Raw genomic sequence first — 19105 nt, 5'->3', positions numbered from 1 at the left:
AATAAAATAAAACTAATTCCAGGATCTATCCCTTTATGGATCTAATTCAGTATTTAATTAGTTCGTTTTTGGCCCAAGCCTGACCCCTCCCACCAGGTTTCATGAAAACGGATGTTATAGTATTTGTTTCATCCTGCAGACATTCAAGGAAACTAACCACACCTATGAAACTGTTTTCCTCCTCTCTGACCGCGTTTGACCTTCTACTTATAACCTCGGCTGCCTGTGACGTATGGCAAAAACAACAACATCCTCTACGTCACTTCCTGTTAAAGCTTCTTAAACATGGCGTTGCTCCTAAGGTCAGTACTTCTATGTTACGTTATTCTCAAACTTTATGTGATTTTCGGATTTCCATCTTAATTAGACACCTTTACAACGTATTTACGTTGTGTATTAAGACAGCAGACGTTTTCCCTCGGTCTATTTTTCCTCCTTTATCGTAAATCTTTCGCGACATAGGCGCTAAGCTAGTGTTAGCTAACGGCTAAGGTAAAGCTAATAGAATGTGGACTTTGGTTCAGGAGCTGTTATTAAGCACACAATAGACGATTTATTTATTGCCTCTAAAATTTTCTCTGTTGTTTTTCAGGCTGACTGAGTTGGTTTGTTAATCGAATCAATTGGTGTGACTTGGTTTCATCTGATAGCTTGTACTTCGCAAGTATTTGACTCGTTGTGTCCTTATGTTAGAAAGCAAGAACCAACAAAGACATTATTGAACCTAATGCACAGAATAAACCACATACTGCTTTCTGCTAATAAAGACGAACATATCCATTAGTTGTAACAGTAGCTACTAGACTGCGTTGCTTAGAGTAGTTATCTAAAGTGGCATTATGTTTTCCTCGGAGCTCTCGCTCAGATTAACATGTATTATCCTGTATTTTTCTCTGTTATAGTACTTTAGTCAGAATGATGAGACTGTGTAACTCTAGTTTAGAGCTATAATGAAAAATAAGCTGTCATTTGTGTGTTCAAGTGTTGTGACTTTGAACTTTGACTGGCCTTTTGGATTATTATAAATGTCAAACAGAATATAATTAGCTCACTATTCTGATGGTTTTCACACCGTGTTGCCAGAAATTATTCATGTTTTGTCTTTTTTTCTGCTTGTTACTGATTATTATTGTTTTGTTCTTTATCACTTAGTATGCGTTCTAAATCCTGCTCCCACATGGGCCTGTACAGGTTAATAGCATGTCATCTTTTTTTTTTTTTTTTTTTTTAATTTCTTGTCTTTTTATCTTTGTTTGTAGGACGTTGGCCCGTCAGGGTGCCTGTGTCTCCAGACCACAATACACTGTCCTCTTCAGACAGTAAGTAAAAGCAAACAGTCAGTGGGTATATTCACATGCATGTTTCTGTTCCACTATTATTCTGAATTTAACAGGAGTCATGTAAACAACATATTCTGGCTTTTTTCCAAATTGAGTATTCTAGAGCTGTACAATATATCGTTTGAGCATCGTCATTGCAATGTACATGTGTGCAATAGTCACATCGCAGGTCCTGCAATGTAGGAGGCAAATGAACTCAACGTGTTGTCAACTAATTTCGCCAACGCCAGTTATCTGGAATTATCTTGGCTACAAGAAGGATGAAACTGAAATGCGTTCTGTGTCGACGGTGCCTTGCACCTATTGCCACAACGAGAGGAAACACAACTAATTTGTTTGACCATTTACTTTGGCACCACATAGCTATTGTATCCTCCTGAGTAGTTTTTCGTATCGCAATATATATCGCAAGGTTAAAAAACATCGCAATATCAGTTTTTCCCAGTATCGTGTAGCCCTAGAGTATTCTCTTGCCAAGACATGTGGAATATACCATTATTATGGTTCTATGAGGATTGTTTGGATATGCGTACGATACATTCAGAATATGCTATGTTTTACCTCATGTTAACACACATGGCCCCTTTATATTGTCAGCTGGATTTGGATCAGAGATCATTTCTGGTTGAAATGTGTGCTCCAAAGACACATTCACACCGTCAAGGTTTTAGATATGCACCAACTAGGGCTGGGCAATTCATTGAATAAATTCGAGTAATCAAGGTTTTACTTTCTGAATACTTGTTTCTCTAGAGAATTTTCTTCCTCAATAAAAATTCCAATTCACACCCTTTTTGCTGCTTTTAATATACCAATTGTCAATGTGTTTCTCCGATTATTTATGTCATATAGTTTTAGCAAGGAAAGTTTCTTTTTGAATTATGTTTTGTCTTCATGTCATGTAGCAAGAAAACAATCCATTAAAATCATAAATCGTCAGTAGCTTTAAAAAAAAAAAAAAATGAAATATATATTTTTTTGCCTATATCATCTAGCTTTAGTACAGACATAGAAAAGCTGACCTTCTCGGAAAGATGGAAAACTTTGTACGGACGCATGTAAAGTGGAATATTCATTTTGATTTGCCTTGTAAACGGCCTAATAGGAATTTTAGCTTCATTCAAAATGAGGGCTGGAATATCTGTGGAATAATCTATGACCTGAGCTTCTTTATCATTATTTAACTCTTTAAGTGCCAGACAGTTAAGGGGCTAATAAGCCTTAAAAGTGCCACAGAATTTGGCCGTTTTTCAGTAGTTCGCGTCGTTTTTATAATATTTGAAGAATCCTGCAGGAAACCGCTCGGTAACATCCGACCGATTGCTGATTGGATCCAAAACGCACCGGACGCAGCCGATTCATTATTGATCGTAATTTGCATAAGTTATAATAATAATAATAATAATAATAATGATCTTTATTTATATAGCACTTTTCATACATTAAAAACTGTAGCACAAAGTGCTTTACATATCAGTTTAAAAATCAGTACCGCCCCCCACCCACACCCACCCACTCACCCGCACACACACATATACATGCAAACCCACATATACATGCAAACCCACAAGCTCACACATACTTAAGAAGACTGACTGAGCACGGGTAGACCAGAACAAAAATGTACAAGTAAAGTAAAACATCAATTTAGGAGGCGCTGTCTCAGGGAGCCTTCCGCACCAGGATGCAGCCGCCGACCCCGGCGACCAGGCACCAGCAACACAGCCCCGCATCCTAACTAGTGGACCCCCACCCACCAGAAAGGAGCGGACCCCAGTGAGAGAAGGCGCCACAGCCCCCGGAGTCCACAGCCACCCCCCGGCATGGAGGGCTCCCTCTGATGAAACACCGGAGACTAAGAAACATTAAAAAGATATAAAAATATTATTCGGTCGCGTGACCTCAAATTCCCGTCTGCTTGGTCTCAAAAGGTGGACACAGACGGAACGTCATCGAAATGTGAGAAAGAAATGGGGGTGGATGGTTTGTTTGTACACAAATGTGGCGTGTTCTCCAAAGCCGATCTGATCGGCCCGTGGCACTTTACAGGTTGTTTTCATAAAGCCGATTTAATCGGCCCATGGCACTGAAAGTGTTAAAAAAGCATCTGAAAAGGATTTTAATTCATAAAAAAATGTAAGGCTGTATATCATTTGATTTGGATTTCATGATTTGTAATTTGATTTGCATTCTTATTATTTTTACTGTAGTTTATTATTTCAGTTATATTGTATTTTTAATTCTTTTTTCTTTTTTTTCCCTGTGTATTGTTTATTTCCAGGGAGGTATTCATATAAGCCTTTTTTGGCTTCTAACCTCTCCTGCACAATGATGTTACTTGTTTGAAAGTTGTTTTTTAAATTTTCTCTTGCTGTTTTATAATGTGCAAATAAATAAATAAATAAAATATTTTGTGCACGTAAACATAGTTAAGCTAATGAAGTGTCTCTTCTCTATTGTGAACTACTGCACTTCATAAAATGTATTTGTCTCTTTGTCACAGTGCTGCTCCAATGGGAACGACAGCTAAAGAGGAGATGAACAAGTTTTGGGCCAAAAATGCCAAATTAAACCGACCCATGTCTCCTCATCTCACTATCTACAAGTATGTACTGTTCATTATACGCACTACAGTGAAGTATCATCTGTCATTGGTGGGAAATGGTCTAAAGTAAAACCTGAGAATGAAATCATCCTCTCCATATGTGATTTGGAGTTTCAATTTCAGTTTTTCAAGTGTGCCTCAAATATACAGGATCACATTTTCAAAGTGGAAAATTCTGTTGGTTTAAAAGGTGGTTTAGAGATCAAGGAGCCTTTCTACATTTGTGAGTTTCTGTGACGCAGGCTATGCCACCATTACACGAACAGCTCATACTTTAGATGCATTTTGTGAAATAAGCACTTTGCAGTTTGCCTTGCAATTTAGCGACTTAGAGTTGGCATTACTCCTAGTGAATAAAACTAAAAGCACTACAGCTGAGAATTAGTGTCTCCAGTGTCAATAACTGCTGATAACATTCACTTGTGTTCAGTTGCTTGCTTTGCTCACACATGCTCTGTTTTCTATGTGTTTTAGATGGTCCGTCCCCATGATGATGTCCATCACGCACAGAGGAACCGGGGTTGGACTCAGCGGAGGTTTGTTCTTTATCACTTACTTATTCACTGCCTTTAAGTACTGACAGTATTGCATATTCAACTGCAGACTTGATAACAGCACAGTCTTTTTCTTTTTGTGTTCAAATACTGAATTACAGTTATTCTGCTTCAGCTGCCAGTTTTTGATTGACCTTGAAAAGCTCTTCAGGCCATTTAGTCCATCGCTATTGATTTCTGCTAAGAGCATTTACTGGAGTTACAAAACTGAAGTTGTCCAATACAATTAATACCTAACTGTGAAAACACGTGTCTCACAATGAACTGCTAACAGTTTTCAGTCATTTGTCTGGTGCAGTGTTAGAGTTTGTTACTGTGGCCTGTCGACCCACATAGCAGGAGGTGCAGAAGCTGTTTTTCAGCTCTGTTTACATGTGAATGGGTTCAACTATTGCGCCCTCAATTAGAGCTGCAATCGATTAATCAACTCAAAGTGATCCAAAAAAAATCATTCAACCGCAATTCTCCTGAATCAGAGCTTTGTTTCCTTCATTTCTCTGCTGTTAAACAGTGGTTCCATTGTTGTGTTTCACACAAACGCTTATTGTGACGCAAAGAAGCTTCAATTCAGGAAAACTTCAAAAAATATTTCCCTTCAATCAATTCGAGTCGGATCAGTTGAATCGTGAATTTTTGCATTCGCTTCAAGCACCTAATCAATTAATCGGTGGCAGCTCTACCCTCAATTATCATCAATACAGAGACACAACAGACATGTCTTAAAGATTTACTTTTTCACTAAAATGATGCAATTAATCTGTATCTGTGAAAATCCAGAGTAAATACAGGATGAATAAGCCAATAGATGATCAACTAAAAATAAAATGTTAGACATAAAAGAATAATAAAATTAATATATAATCTAACACATAAATATGATAATGTACCAATTGCAAAACTGTTGACGATGCCAATATTTAAAATGACATTTGTTCGGTAGCTGCTGATAATAGCAGTGTCACTTTGTGTTTTTTTGTTTTACTGATACATAGCCCTTTTTGACACAGAAATCTTCATTATAAATGTAAAAGAGTTGCTATTTTAAAGTGTTTCGGCTCTTCATCACATTATACTTTAATGACCACAGACTTAAATATACACATCAATGGAAAAAAAAAAACCTAATATAACAGATACAACAGATAAAAGCTGTCACTGCCGTCAGTGTAAAGACATCTGTCAATACCAGTATTCGTCAAGATCAGCAGATATGGATCAATATCAACATGAGACTTATATATTGGTATATTCCTGATGAAATATGCCAGGGATGAACTTTTTTTATGTATATATAATTTTTTTAAAATGGGAGCACAAACTTGCAGGGCTAATATTCTTTTGTTTGTGTCTTTGTACTGTTCTAATTTATAATGATTAGCCATAACATTCTGACTACTCACAGGTAAAGTTATATTAATGTTGATTATTGTTACATTAAAGTTGTTTCAGAAGGTGGGATATATATTCAGAAGCATGAGAACATTTAGACCTAGAAATTAATGTGTTGGAAGTAGAAAAATAGGTAGCACGAGGATCTGAATGACAAGACTGCCAAATTATGATGGTCAAATGACCGGGTCAGAGCATCTCCAAAACTGCAGGTCTTGTCGGGTGTTCCTGGTCTGTAGTGTTTAATACCGTGCCAAATGTGGTCTAAGGAAGGATGTCCCAATTTCAGTCCAATCAAGCATCTGTTAGATCTGCTGGACATACAAATCCAGACCCCATCTCACAACTTACAGGACTTATTAGATGAACTGCTAATGTTTTGGTGCCACACTGCAAAAATCTAAATCTTACCAAGTGTATTTTTCTCATTTCTAGTCAAAATATATCATCACACATAAAATAAGACATCATCACCTGATGAGTAACTTTTCAGTGAGATATAAGAACTTATTTTTGGACAATAGATCTTGAAAATCTTATTTCAAGAAATCTTACCAAGATAATTTTCACTTGTTCCATTGGCAGATTTTTTTGCTTGAATTAAGCAAAAAAATCTTGAATGAAGCCAAAAAAAAAAAATCTGTCAATGGAACAAGTGAAAATTATCTTGGTAAGATTTCTTGAAATAAGATTTTCAAGATCTATTGTCTAAAAATAAGTTCTTATATCTCACTGAAAAGTTACTCTTTAGGTCACAGGTGTCAAACATGCGGCCCGGGGGCCAAATCTGGCCCGCCAAAGGGTCCAGTCTGGCCTGTAGGATGAATTTGTTAAATGCAAAAATTACACTGAAGAAATTGTCATTCAATGGTGTAAAAGTCATTTTAATTCAGGTTCCACATGTAGACAAATAAGATGTCAATTGGATCAGACCAGTAAAATATTATCATAATAACCTTTAAATAATGACAACTGCAGATTTTATCTTTGTTTTAATGTAAAAAAAGTAAATTCACATGAAAATGTTTGTATTAACAAACTATCCTTTTACAAAAAATGTGAATAACCTGAATTATAAACATCCTGAAATGTCTTAAGTGAACTAAATGCAATTTTACCAATATTCTGCTTGTTACTTAATGTTTTGTGTATTTGTAATTATAATGTAAGTTGTAATGCACATGTGTAACTGATAAATTGATAAACCGAGGCAGAATATTGTTAAATTGCACTGGTTTTTCTTAAGACATTTCAAGTTGTTCATGTTATTCAGATGCTTAAGGAAATGTTGTAGATGTAAACATTATCATGATGTAATTTTACTTATTTCATTGCTCTTATTTTACTGTTCCTGCCCACTTGAGATCATATTGGGCTGAATGTGGCCCCTGAACTAAAATGAGTTTGACACCCCTGCTTTAGGTGATTATGTCTTATTTTATGTGTGATGATATATTTTGACTAGAAATTAGAAAAATGCACTTGGTAAGATTTAGATTTTTTCAGTGCAGATACTCCAGCTCACCTTCATAGGTCGTATTAAGTCCTTGTCTCAGATAAGAGCTTGTTTTGACGGGGGGGGGGGGGGGGGTTTACACAGTATTAATGTGCATAAATTTCCAGTTTTCTTTACCTAGACATTTCTGTCAGAGTACTTGTCACTGCAGACTCTCTAGAGTTAAATTCCCATTTGCTGCCTATGATTTCAAACCCACTGACAGAAGCCGTAGGAGCCAGATCCACATTATTACCACTTCACCTGTTCATGGTCACAATGTGGCTTTTGGAGCAGATCAGTACATTTCCATTTATTTATTAAAGCCCTGAAATAGTACAGAAATGGTGGGAAAGGGTAGTCTATCATTCATATAGTAGCAGTACTCTCAAACATTTGATGAGCTAAAATAACATCCAGAATTTAGTTTTGGAGTTCCCCCCTTTAATGTAAAGACTTATGGTAAAGTTTAAAAACACCAAAGTCAGCAGATAACACTCAAAAAATCCTCAGGTTTTGGATCAAGGATGGAAAGCAACTAAATAATATTACAGTGATCTTAGAAGTGGGAGGAAATAAGACAGCATTAAGTTGACTGTGCTTGGAAAAGAGAGATTTGTGTATCATTTAAAGTGATTTGTAGAAGTTCCAGCATATTGTCAAGAGATTGGAGAGTGAAGCTTATTGGGTTTAAAATCTTTCACCAGTGCTATTGGACCAGGAGCACAATACACGGACTTGGGTTAAAAGAGTGTTCAGCCGGCTGAAAATGTGGTGGGAAGGAGGGTACTGTGGTACATGCACTATGGACATGCCCCAAGATCAATGAATTTTCTATGAAGATTCACTGTTCCATCGCTAATGTCATAAAAATGCAGTTGATACTCTGTCTGAAACATTATCTACTTGAAGACTGAACACCTTTATCTGCTTCCTTCACTCACTGACCAGACACAGACTACTGTTAGGACTGGAGAACAGATCACTCTTAGGAACTGGAAGATGCCTGGGGGGCCTTCCATTTACAGGGTTCATACGGGGGCTTGAAATCCTTGAAAATACTTGAATTTCAATGTTGTGTTTTCAAGGTCTGAAAAGTGCTTGAATTTTAGTTGAAGTCCTCAAAAGCGCTTGCAATTATAACTGTAATGTGATTTATTTATTTATTTTTAATATTAACTCTGTCAGGTTAGATGCCAAGCCTAAACCACTTACAGAGAGGTGATTGATTTAAAAAAATAAAACTTTATGTCAAAAAGGAAATTCCCAGGTGTTCTCAGGTCAACTCCAGGTACTGTTTTTTTACCTTAATCTTTGTCTTGGTGCGAGTGACTGAAGAACGCCAAGTGTCTTCCCTTTTTTTAGATAAAGTTTTGTGCTTTCCTTTAATTTCTAAACTTTTTGCTATTATGAAACGTAATTTTTGATGTTATCGCATAATACAATGTACATCGTGAGAAAAAGTGAGAAAAAAAAAATTTGTATATCTAATCCTATAAATATGTATTTTACCACAGTGCTAAGGTGCTGTGCTGGAAAAATTTGAAAATAACCCTTAAAGTGGTTAAAAAGTGGTTGCATTTGACCTTGAAAAATGTGTCCGAACTTGGGGTGGGCGATATGGGCAAAAAAAAATCTCAATTATTTTTTAAAATTTCCCGATAACGATAATTTGACGATATCCTTTAAAATGTGAATTTCTTTTTTTTTTTGTTTTTTTTACAAAAAATGCTGTAAAACTCTGCTTGCTTACAAGGACATCTATGGATAAACACAGCGTTTCAGAACAACAACTCTGTTTGTATTTTTTAAGTGCTTCATACATCGTCTGCAAACATGGGGGGGGGGGGTAGTTATATACGTGGGGGTGCAGTCCATAACTAACGGAACCCAACACTGGGGTGAAACAAAAGTGAAACCTATCATGCTTTCAACGTCCGACTCCTGGCTTCTATTCCTCTACTATACAGCGGATCTGACATGAAATTTTCACAACTTCTAACTTGTATCCACTGGACCCCCTCCACATGAATTTGTCACTTTTACCCCCCCTTTATGGCACCCCAGCTGCATATAACATTATTTTGACCGACATCAGTCTGGTCAAAACCGAACCATTTCCAGACTAGTTATGCGGACCCACGTCTGCTATGAAATCATCCGCTAAAACAGGAAACGCCTGCATGTTTCCTCCATGTGAGACCATGTTGTGTTTTGGCTGCTGTCAAGTCACCACAAGACTGAATCCTGTCTGCTGATTGGCATCTGAGGCATGCATTCAGCCAGTGAGGACTTTCATACACCTCTCCTTTGCCATCTATGCACTGTCCATTTGTTTTCTTTTTGAAACAGTATGAATACTCGATAATGTAAAATTGCACATCGTCAAATCAACATTCATGATATTATCGCAGGCAGTATATATCAGCCACCTCTAGACCGAACCCTGCATTTAGGACTCTGTGGCTGTATTAGGGAAAGTGGGTGCATGCATAAAAACTGTTCTAGGTAATGTGACAAAGAACTGACAAATATTCAGTGGGACTTGTTTATTTCCGTAATCTTCAATAAGATGATTTGAAATACTGTGTTTATGAGTGTGAGAGGGTTTGATTTGGATCAGCTACTGTTTTGGAGGGTTGATGGGGTACTCAGGTGGAAATGGAACCATGTTTTTACCTGAATCCATTTACATGTATGACTGTAAAATTGCAGTCATGGTATTATAAGATTAACAGCAAAATCCCTCTTTTTCCAAATCTGGCTTTAATTTTTTTGTTTCTTTTTTTAAAGCCAGATATCAAATTTTCCTTATCTTATTCAGAAGTACTGAAAATATTGATTATGAAGTATCTCATTTTTATATTAAAACAACATATGATGCTTGCTGGCCTGTCAACCCTGAATTATTATTAAATTATATATTGAAACTTCTTAAACAGTGTTTTGCAGTCATATTGATTATTAGTTCAGTGTACTGTTTTCTGTTTTCTTTACACGCATAAGGACTATGGATCGATTTCAATGTTTATTTTAGAAGTTGTCTGTTGGTAAGAAGTCTCAAAGGGCATTTCTTCAGCGTTCGTTCATTTGACTTTTGGCAAATGGAAGGGGGGAAATGAATCTTCATTTACCACAGAGGTTAAAAATAACTTACTGATGGAGTGGTTGTCCAATTTTCATTTAGTGTATGATGATGTCATCTCAGTTCCATGATGTCATATAGGACTTAGATTGGTTTAGTCCAGAATATCCTTAAGCCTGCTCCCAAACTCCTCATTATACAGATATATACTGTAAATATACCAGAAATTCCAGCCATTCTTCTGTCCAAGATTTTTATAACCTCTACTTAGTTTTTCACTTGTTAATTACTGTTTTACATCTATCAGTCAATCAAATTTTAATTAAATAGCTTTACATCATAACAGGGCCAGATTCAGCTGTGCCACAGGGACACATTTCATGTTCAATAGTCTTTGTGTTTAAACTAAATACTTATGTCTATGTTTAATACATAAATGAACAGGTCTCAGTAAGTACTTTCACATGACACATAAAATTTGGGGGTAAAAATACTTAATTTCTGCTGCGTGGCACAGGACTCAAAATGAACCTAATTTTTGTCACTTTATGCAAATGTACAAAACGTGCTATTCTCATCATAAATGATCCTAAATGAAACATAGGATTTAGCTCTGATGTTAAACTACAACTGTGATCAATATTGGATACAAACGTTTAAATGATAAGTTTTTATGAACACAAATCTGTTGTGACACGGGGACAGCAGTTTGTACCTTTGTTCAGTATCTGAATAAAAGACTGGAACTAAAACACTACAAATATGATCATAAACTTACAACTGCAGTGATATATACAGATAATAGCAGAGCATATTTGACTAATAATTAGATTGTACATAACCTTTCTATATTCATGTAGTGTTGAATAATTAATTCAACAGATTCACAGACTGAAAATATCACTTAGACAAGCAGGAAAAAATATTATTAATGTTATAGTGTATTTACATATTTGAGTCCTTTTTAGGTTCATTTTCTATTGATTATATCTTTTTTTTCTATAAGTGATACTGAAGTTTTGTAAACAGTTCCATAAAATAGAGTTCTTAAGCTAAGAAGTGAGCCTATTTGAGAATGATAGAAGAAACTTTAATTTTTGACACTGATGTTCACTTTGGCTTGATCTGACCCTGCAAAAGTTCTCTCATGACACTTGTCATTTTGAGCTGGTCTAAACCAGACCCTTAAGCCAATTCACAGACACTAACAGATCCTCCAGGAGTAAACACTTGGTGACAGTGGAAGGAAAAACTACCTTTAAACAGGTGGAAAGAAACCTGGAGGATGAACGTCTGACATAAGCAGTGTAGTTAAACAGGGTTCCCACAGGGTCTTGAATTTACAAATCTACATTTAATACCTTAAAAAAGTCTTTAAAAGGTGTTAAATGTGATAGGTAGGTCTTCAGTAGGGATGTAACGCTTACCGGTATAACGATAAACCGCAGTAAATGCAGACAGTATTACCGTTTAAATTCTAATTATCATGATAACGTGTTTGATTACCACACTTTTAGGGGAAAAACGCATATGTAAGATCTGCTTTTATGTCAAATATTCGAGTATAGTTTCAATTATTACAATTTTATTGCATATACCAAATATTTGGAACCAATATTCACTTTTAAAGTCTTTGAAAAGATTCGTTAAGCATCTTTGTGTTATTTATGCAATAAATTATATACATTTTTCAAATTGGATTTTACATTTTTTTGTGTTTTTTTGTCCTTTGGTGTTGATATAGTCGGGTTAAAGTGAAAAAATAATAGGCAGTTGATATAAATGAAGTTGTGCTGAAAAAACAGATACCAAACATGGGTATAGTAAACATTCCTTTATACAGTATATAAAGGCAAAATCAAAAGTCCTGAAAACGGACAAAATAGGCTCAGAAGGTACGTTGTACCTATTGTTTTATTTGTTTTTTTTTTTTGTTTTTTTTGTTTTTTTCAAAATACGTCTTGGTGAAATTATTTCAGTGTGTGTATTCGTACTTTTTGAACATGTTTGAGAACAATTTCAACAATACCATGATAATAGTGATAACCGTGATAATTTTGGTCACAATAACCGTGATATGAAATTTTCATATTGTTGCATCCCTACTCTTCAGTTATGTTTCCATAAACTTGTTGGCTGTATTATGTTTAAATGGCTGTTAAATGTCCAAGCCGCAAAGAAAGTAACGTTAGTCGACTCAGTTCCAACCCGACAATTTGTACTGAAATCAGGAACCAGTTATCGCTCACTTTGCAGCCCTCTGTGAGAAATGACTCAGAACGGTGGGAATCAAGGCGTCGGAGTAAATAAATACATTTTCCTAGATTCTAGGAATCATGCATTTTTGTCAGTATGGCTGTGAAATGGGCATTAAATTCTGTTCTAAGTAGTCTTAAAAGGTCTTAAAATCTTACGTTTAATTTGTAGAAACCTGTAGGAACCCTGAAACTCCCTTTAACAGGCAGAAACCTGGAGCAGACCCCGACTGGAGGATGGACGTCTGTCATGACCAGTTGGGGTTAAAGATCTCCAATCATCCTGTGTTCATTCTTCTTTCTCCTGTCTGTGTCCAGCTATTTCAGCCTTCGCTCTGGCTGCGCTGGTATTACCTGGAAATTACCCCTATTATCTGGACCTGATCCATTCGCTGTACATCGGACCCTATCTCATCGGGTTGGCAAAGTTTGGCATCGCCTTCCCCGTCTCGTACCACACCTATAACGGCATCCGCCACTTGGTTAAGACATGTTTTTACTTTGTTTGGAAAAAGTGTCCTGGATGTCTCGACTCAGGAGTTTTAATTTCAGATGTCCAACGCACTCACAGCGTTTTTGTTTTTATCATATTCGCCTTTTTTTTTATTGTCAAAATAGATCTTATTTACCAGTTTATACGCTGATGCAGAACCTTCTCTTTCTCTTTTCTCTTTATTATTTAAATCAGTGGTGGGACATCGGAAAAGGCTTCAAAATCCCAGAGGTCTACCGCACCGGCTACACAGTTATTGCTCTTTCCGTCATCACCTCCATCGCTGTTGCTTTCCTCTGAGGACGTCAGAAGACATGAGCAGACAGTGAAAGAGTAAAAGGGGCTGTGGACCGGGTTGCACTGTTGGAGTTTGTGTATATGTTTTATTCTGGCCTCTTCTGGCTGCACTTCATCAGAGTATTAAATAAAGGATTATATAACGCTGGATGCATAAAAGGCTGTGGTGATGTGTTATTTCTCTGAGTTACAACAACGGTTTTTCTGTTATAGGAGAGGAGATACAGGCATCTGTAACTGCAATATTTTAGTGCCAGTCAAGATCAAGTTTGTGTGTGGAAGAACATTTCAACCATAATGTAGGGAGAAAAAGCCCAGTAAATCAAAATGAATTCTTATTTTTATGACTAATAATGACTCACTATCTCAAATCACAAGATAGTACTTCAGAGCGTTGTAGCATCTCTTTGTAGAATAATAATGAATAAATATTTCTGAAATGACGAGAATTTTCCAAAATTACAGCTTCTCATTTTTTGGGATATTTTCTCAAAATAGTAAAAAACCTTTCTCAAAATAACAAACTGATGGTTCAAACAATGAGACAAACTAACATCTCAGTGAGAAACATTCTCAAAATGACTTAGCATCTTAAAAGAATGATGAACTAAAAAAGTATCTCAAAACAATGAGAAATTGGTATCATAATGCTTAACTTTTTCAACATGAAAATTAAGTATCAAATAGATTAGCTTTTCAAAATAATGAGATTTTCCCAAAATAGAACGTTCCTAAACTAAGTTAGCATCTGAAAATAATGAAAATTTCTTGAAATAAGCTAGTGTCTTAGAATAATGACAAACCTCAAAATATTGATTTAACACCACCAAACCTTTAACAAATGTCAAAAATCACTAGATATTTGTTGAAATCAGTATTTTCAGATATTGACTAACTTTAGGAAAGCTGCTTATGTTTTGCTTTGATGAGCTTCCATAAATATGCGACTTTTATATGAGTGATATGAATATTTCTGAATATTTGCCATCACTACATAAACTCAACATGGATTTAAGAGACAAGAAATATTAATCATGTTTGATGGTTGATGTTTCCTTTGGAAAACTGTATTAAACCTAATTCTAATTAGAAGAGATGTTTATTTTTTATCTGACCGGCTGATCGGTCATGAGGTAGTGTGAAGACACTGTGTCCGGCGTCGTCTTCATCGTTGTCATTAGATTAGATTATATTAGATTAGGTGAACTTTATTGATTCTTTGGGCAGAGCCCTCAGGAAATGAAGGTTCCGGTAGCAGCAGAGCAAAGAATGTACACATAAGAATATGACAAGACAAAAGGAAAGAAAATCAAAATAACAATAGCCAGAAAAAAGTGAAAAACAAGGAAAAAGTTGTCTTGGTGCTGCGGATCAACTGCAGAGGCGTCAGTGTCCCACGGCACCAGAGTCTTGCGTCCATTAGCAAATTCCTCCAACATCTTCTGATGAAACTACTGTTTGGATTCATTTCATATTTTATATGAACAGTTCATTAACCTTGAGCTGCTGAACACACTTGATTATCCCCCTTGGGGGATCAATAAAGTCTGTCTTATTGCATCTGTATCTTATTTGGGACAATGTCTACAAAGTTTATTCATAGTTTTGAGGAAATTTTGATTCATGACAATTTTTTGAAATATTAAAAATGTCCTTTTCCTTATAATGGTCCATATTTTGATGGTTTATAAAATATAAATGGTTCCTGATATCAATATAGTTCCTATTGGTCACTGATAGTAGTCATGTGGTCCTGTCAGATGTCCATCCTCCAGGGGTCAGGGTCTGCTCCAGGTTTCCACTGTTAAAAGGACGTTGTTCCTTCCACTGTCACTACTCACAAGTCTTTGCTCCTGGAGGATTCTGTTGGGTTTCTGTAAATTGGCTTGAGAGTCTGGTTTCGACCGGCTCTTTATGTAAAGTGTCATGAGATGACTTTTGTTACCTCTGCGGGGAGGTATTGTGATCACTTTGTTTTGTTTATTTGTTTGTTTGTTTGTTTGCAACTTTACAGGAAAACTATTCCAACCACCTTTACCAAATTGTCCCCACAGATAGGCCTAGGCCCTGGGACCAACCCATTAAATTTTGGGCCAAGTAGGCCAAAGTTCAAGGTCACAAAATCTACAATTTTCCTATCTCTCATCATCGAGCAATTTTCAAAAATTCATTAAAAAAAATCAAAACGACTCCGGTTAGCCTCCAATTTGATCCACCCGTAGCTTAGAACAATATCTTGTATCTGGCACAAAATTGTCCACATCCACTGTGGAATGTGGACTCTGTGGACATTTACATTTAACACTGAAAATCCCATTTACCACACATTTTTCATTAAAACTCAACAAATATTGATTGGAACTTAATAGAATTTGACAGACACATGACTGGTACCAAGCTTCAACTTTTTCTGCTGTATGGAACAACCTGGAAACTGTTGAATTTAAAAAAAATAGTCGATCCACACATGCACACCTTTCAGGGTGCTTGACGGAGGTTTGGTTCTCTGAACCCTTGTTATGATTTGGTGCTATATAAATACAATTTGATTTGATTTGATTTGATATATGGACTTTGATTGAGTTAGTTCAGTTCTCCTCCATTGAAATCTCCACCCACTTCTACTGGTAGATTGATCTCCTGCATCCAGACCACAGGACTGGAACATAGAGACAGAAACTGACAACCTCACACCTTCAGCTGGGGGTTGATTCAGACAGAACATGACGCTGACGTACAGGGATACTGGAACTATATATATATTTTTAATATTACTTCTGTTTCTTCTCGTTGCTGCAGTGAGTTTATTCTCATTAACACAGTTGGAGTCTTTGTGGTCAGTCTGCAGCAGAGTGCAAAGTGCAGCTAATGTGGCCCAGTTTAGTTCTTGTTAAGCAGAACCAGTTCCTAAAATTAGACACGTCCTAAATGCTGTATTTGATATCATTTGTCTGATCCTGCTGTTTCCTTGTAGTTGCCCTGTGTGTTGGACTCAGCCCAAAGCAGAGGCTGTGTGTTGTTTGTGTTTACTGGAATCTGTGTTTGTGGCTGCTGTCATTCATGTTTTACCATCTCCGAGCCGGCAGCTGCTGAGATGTATTTTTAAAGTGGTGGGGAGGAAAAAAAAAAAAAAAAAAAGCAATGGGGCTGAAATGCAGAGAGGCAGCCCCGGCAGTGGAAGCTCCTCGATGTTTGCCCGCCTCAGGCCTTACCTCCTGTCGAGGCGCACAGGAGACGCTCCCCACACCACAGCAGCTTTTGTCCTGCAGTGTGAATAAAGCAAACTGCGATGTAATGTCAGATCCAACTCCATTTATGTCGGCTGCAGGAACGACTGTGAGCTCACACACGGGGAGTGAAACGACAAGTGTAGAACGTGGGGAGGAAGATGCACCCCTGTTTCTGCATCAGTACCTTAGAAAATGTGTCTGTTTAGATCAAGTGAACGTACGCTGAGGAACAGCACCAGCGTTTAGGTCCAACTAAAGTGACTTAGCAATTTGTCAACGGTGGCTCGGAGGTAGAATGTTTGTCAAATTGATTCTTTTTGAGTTTGTTGATGGAGGATTTATTCACTGGTGAAGAAGTGTTCAGAGTCTTCACATGAGAAATGGACTACTGAACACACTCCAAGTAAAGACTCTGCAGTCAACACCTTATTACAGGGTTCCTGGGGGGTCTTAAAAAGTCTGAAAAGTCTTGAATTTACAAATATGCATTTAATACCTTAAAGTGTTTAAAAGGTATTGAATTTAGGTAGGTCTTCAGTTACACTGTAAGCCCAGACTTTGTATTTACTAAAATGCTTTAATTACAAAGTACTTAAATGATTTAAGTTTTATTACATTACTATAAAATGTTCAGTATATTCTGCTAATTTGTAGACATAGTCGAAAGTACGAAGAAGTTTAAGTAGAATGGATTTAAATCAGTAAGTTTTAGTCATGACCACACCTTTTTATTTCTGCATTGCATTGTGGGTATTGGGCATGTTGTTGAAAATGTGTTCTTTTTCTGTGCAGGGGTTCAGCGGGGTTGTGGTGTTAGTGTTAATTTGGACTTAATGTGTGTGTGGCAATGTTTATTGGCCTTTTTACCTCCGCCAAGGAGGTTATGTTTTTGCCAGGGTTTGTCTGTTTGTTTGTTTGTTTGTTTGTTTGTCTGTCCGTTAGTGTGCAACATAACTCAAAAGTTATGGACAGATTTGGATGAAATTTTCAGGGTTTGTTGGAAATGGGATAAGGAAGAAATTATTAAATTTTGGTGGTGATCGAGGGTGGGGGGGCCCACGGGGGGGCCACTGATCAGCCTTGGCGGAGGTCTGCGCTCTCCGAGTGCTTCTAGTTGTGTTTGTTTTTGTATTTTTGTACAGCTGCACCATGAGTCAGAGCCAGAGGATGAATAATGGACTTACTATTTGTCTATAAGTTTTTTTGAACAAGACAAACACTAAGGACTTATCAAACTAGAAGCACTCGGAGAGCGCAGACCTCTGCCAAGGCTGATCAGTGGCCCCCCCCGTGGGCCCCCCCACCCCCGATCACCACCAAAATTTAATCATTTCTTCCTTATCCCATTTCCAACAAACCCTGAAAATTTCATCCAAATCTGTCCATACCTTTTTGAGTTATGTTGCACACTAACGATCAGTGGCCCCCCCCGTGGGCCCCCCCACCCCCGATCACCACCAAAATTTAATCATTTCTTCCTTATCCCATTTCCAACAAACCCTGAAAATTTCATCCAAATCTGTCCATCACTTTTTGAGTTATGTTGCACACTAACAGACAGACAAACAAACAGACAGACAGACAAACAAACCCTGGCAAAACATAACCTCCTTGGCGGAGGTAATTAAAAGATCTCTCTGTACTGACAAACTACAGTGAGTTAACTACATGCCTAACTTCCATCCACACTGTATAATAGTGATTGAACTTTGGTTCTTTGAAGGGAGCCGTCCATAGAAAAGAGCCATTCAAACACCTGGCTCTTTATGTTTTTTGCATTAACTTGAAACACCAATGTTTTAATGACTAAATAGGCTATGTGATGATTGACATTACATTTTAAAGGTGTTTAATTAGTGCGGCAGTAAATATTATTCATTCATTTTCTTAACCCGCTTTATCCTCACTAGGGTCACGGGGTCGCTTGGAGCCTATCCCAGCTACATAGGGGCGAAGGCGGGGTACACCCTGGACAAGTTGCCAGTTCATCTCAGGGCTGAACATATAGAGACAAACAATCGCTCTCACATTCACACCTATGGGCAATTTAGATTAACCAATTAACCTATCAGTGCATGTGTTTGGAAGGTGGGAGGAAGCCGGAGTACCAGAGAACCCACGCAGACACTGGGAGAACAGCAATCCACACAGAAAGGTCCCACCCCCTGTCGACTGGTGTTGGAATCGAACCCAGGACCTAAATATTATCTTACCGTAAAAAAAATAGTTAGTTCAATGTGTGGGCTAAATCCATGACATGAGAGGTGACATTAGGCAATGCTGGAATTGGACCAAAAACATCACAGTACATTATGTGGACTAGTCTACTAGTCCACATAATGGACTAGTAGACTAGATTATA

General features: G+C 37.1%; 1 protein-coding gene and 1 long non-coding RNA gene across 2 annotated transcripts in view; one reads left to right on the top strand and one right to left on the bottom strand.

The window, feature by feature from the left end:
* The first annotated feature begins 209 nt into the window (after positions 1-209).
* Positions 210-13672, top strand: LOC115437965 (succinate dehydrogenase cytochrome b560 subunit, mitochondrial-like). The gene is made up of 6 exons (XM_030161377.1): positions 210-302; positions 1260-1319; positions 3844-3945; positions 4420-4481; positions 13042-13205; positions 13412-13672. Exons 1-6 carry the CDS (start codon positions 286-288, stop codon positions 13514-13516), a joined length of 510 nt encoding a protein of 169 aa, XP_030017237.1. The 5' UTR covers positions 210-285; the 3' UTR covers positions 13517-13672.
* A 2167-nt stretch (positions 13673-15839) lies between these two features.
* LOC115437861 (uncharacterized) overlaps positions 15840-19105 on the bottom strand; it is a 10938-nt gene continuing 7672 nt past the window's right edge. Inside the window, exons 2-3 of the long non-coding RNA XR_003937991.1 lie at positions 17329-17334; positions 15840-15853 (exon numbers count right to left, since the gene is read on the bottom strand). This is a non-coding gene — a long non-coding RNA (uncharacterized LOC115437861). The remainder of the gene's footprint in view (positions 15854-17328; positions 17335-19105) is intronic.

The sequence above is a fragment of the Sphaeramia orbicularis genome, chromosome 17 (genome assembly GCF_902148855.1).
Source record: "Sphaeramia orbicularis chromosome 17, fSphaOr1.1, whole genome shotgun sequence".
NCBI lineage: Eukaryota > Metazoa > Chordata > Actinopteri > Kurtiformes > Apogonidae > Sphaeramia > Sphaeramia orbicularis.
Note: the sequence above shows the minus strand (reverse complement) of the source record. Positions and strands in the feature narration are given on the sequence as shown.

What these genes read in the sequence shown, in the direction of transcription:
- LOC115437965 (XM_030161377.1), top strand. An exon ending in CCTCATCTCACTATCTACAA is followed by an intron (nt 3,946 to 4,419) that starts GTATGTACTGTT and finishes TATGTGTTTTAG; the next exon opens with ATGGTCCGTCCCCATGATGA. An exon ending in CGGGGTTGGACTCAGCGGAG is followed by an intron (nt 4,482 to 13,041) that starts GTTTGTTCTTTA and finishes GTCTGTGTCCAG; the next exon opens with CTATTTCAGCCTTCGCTCTG.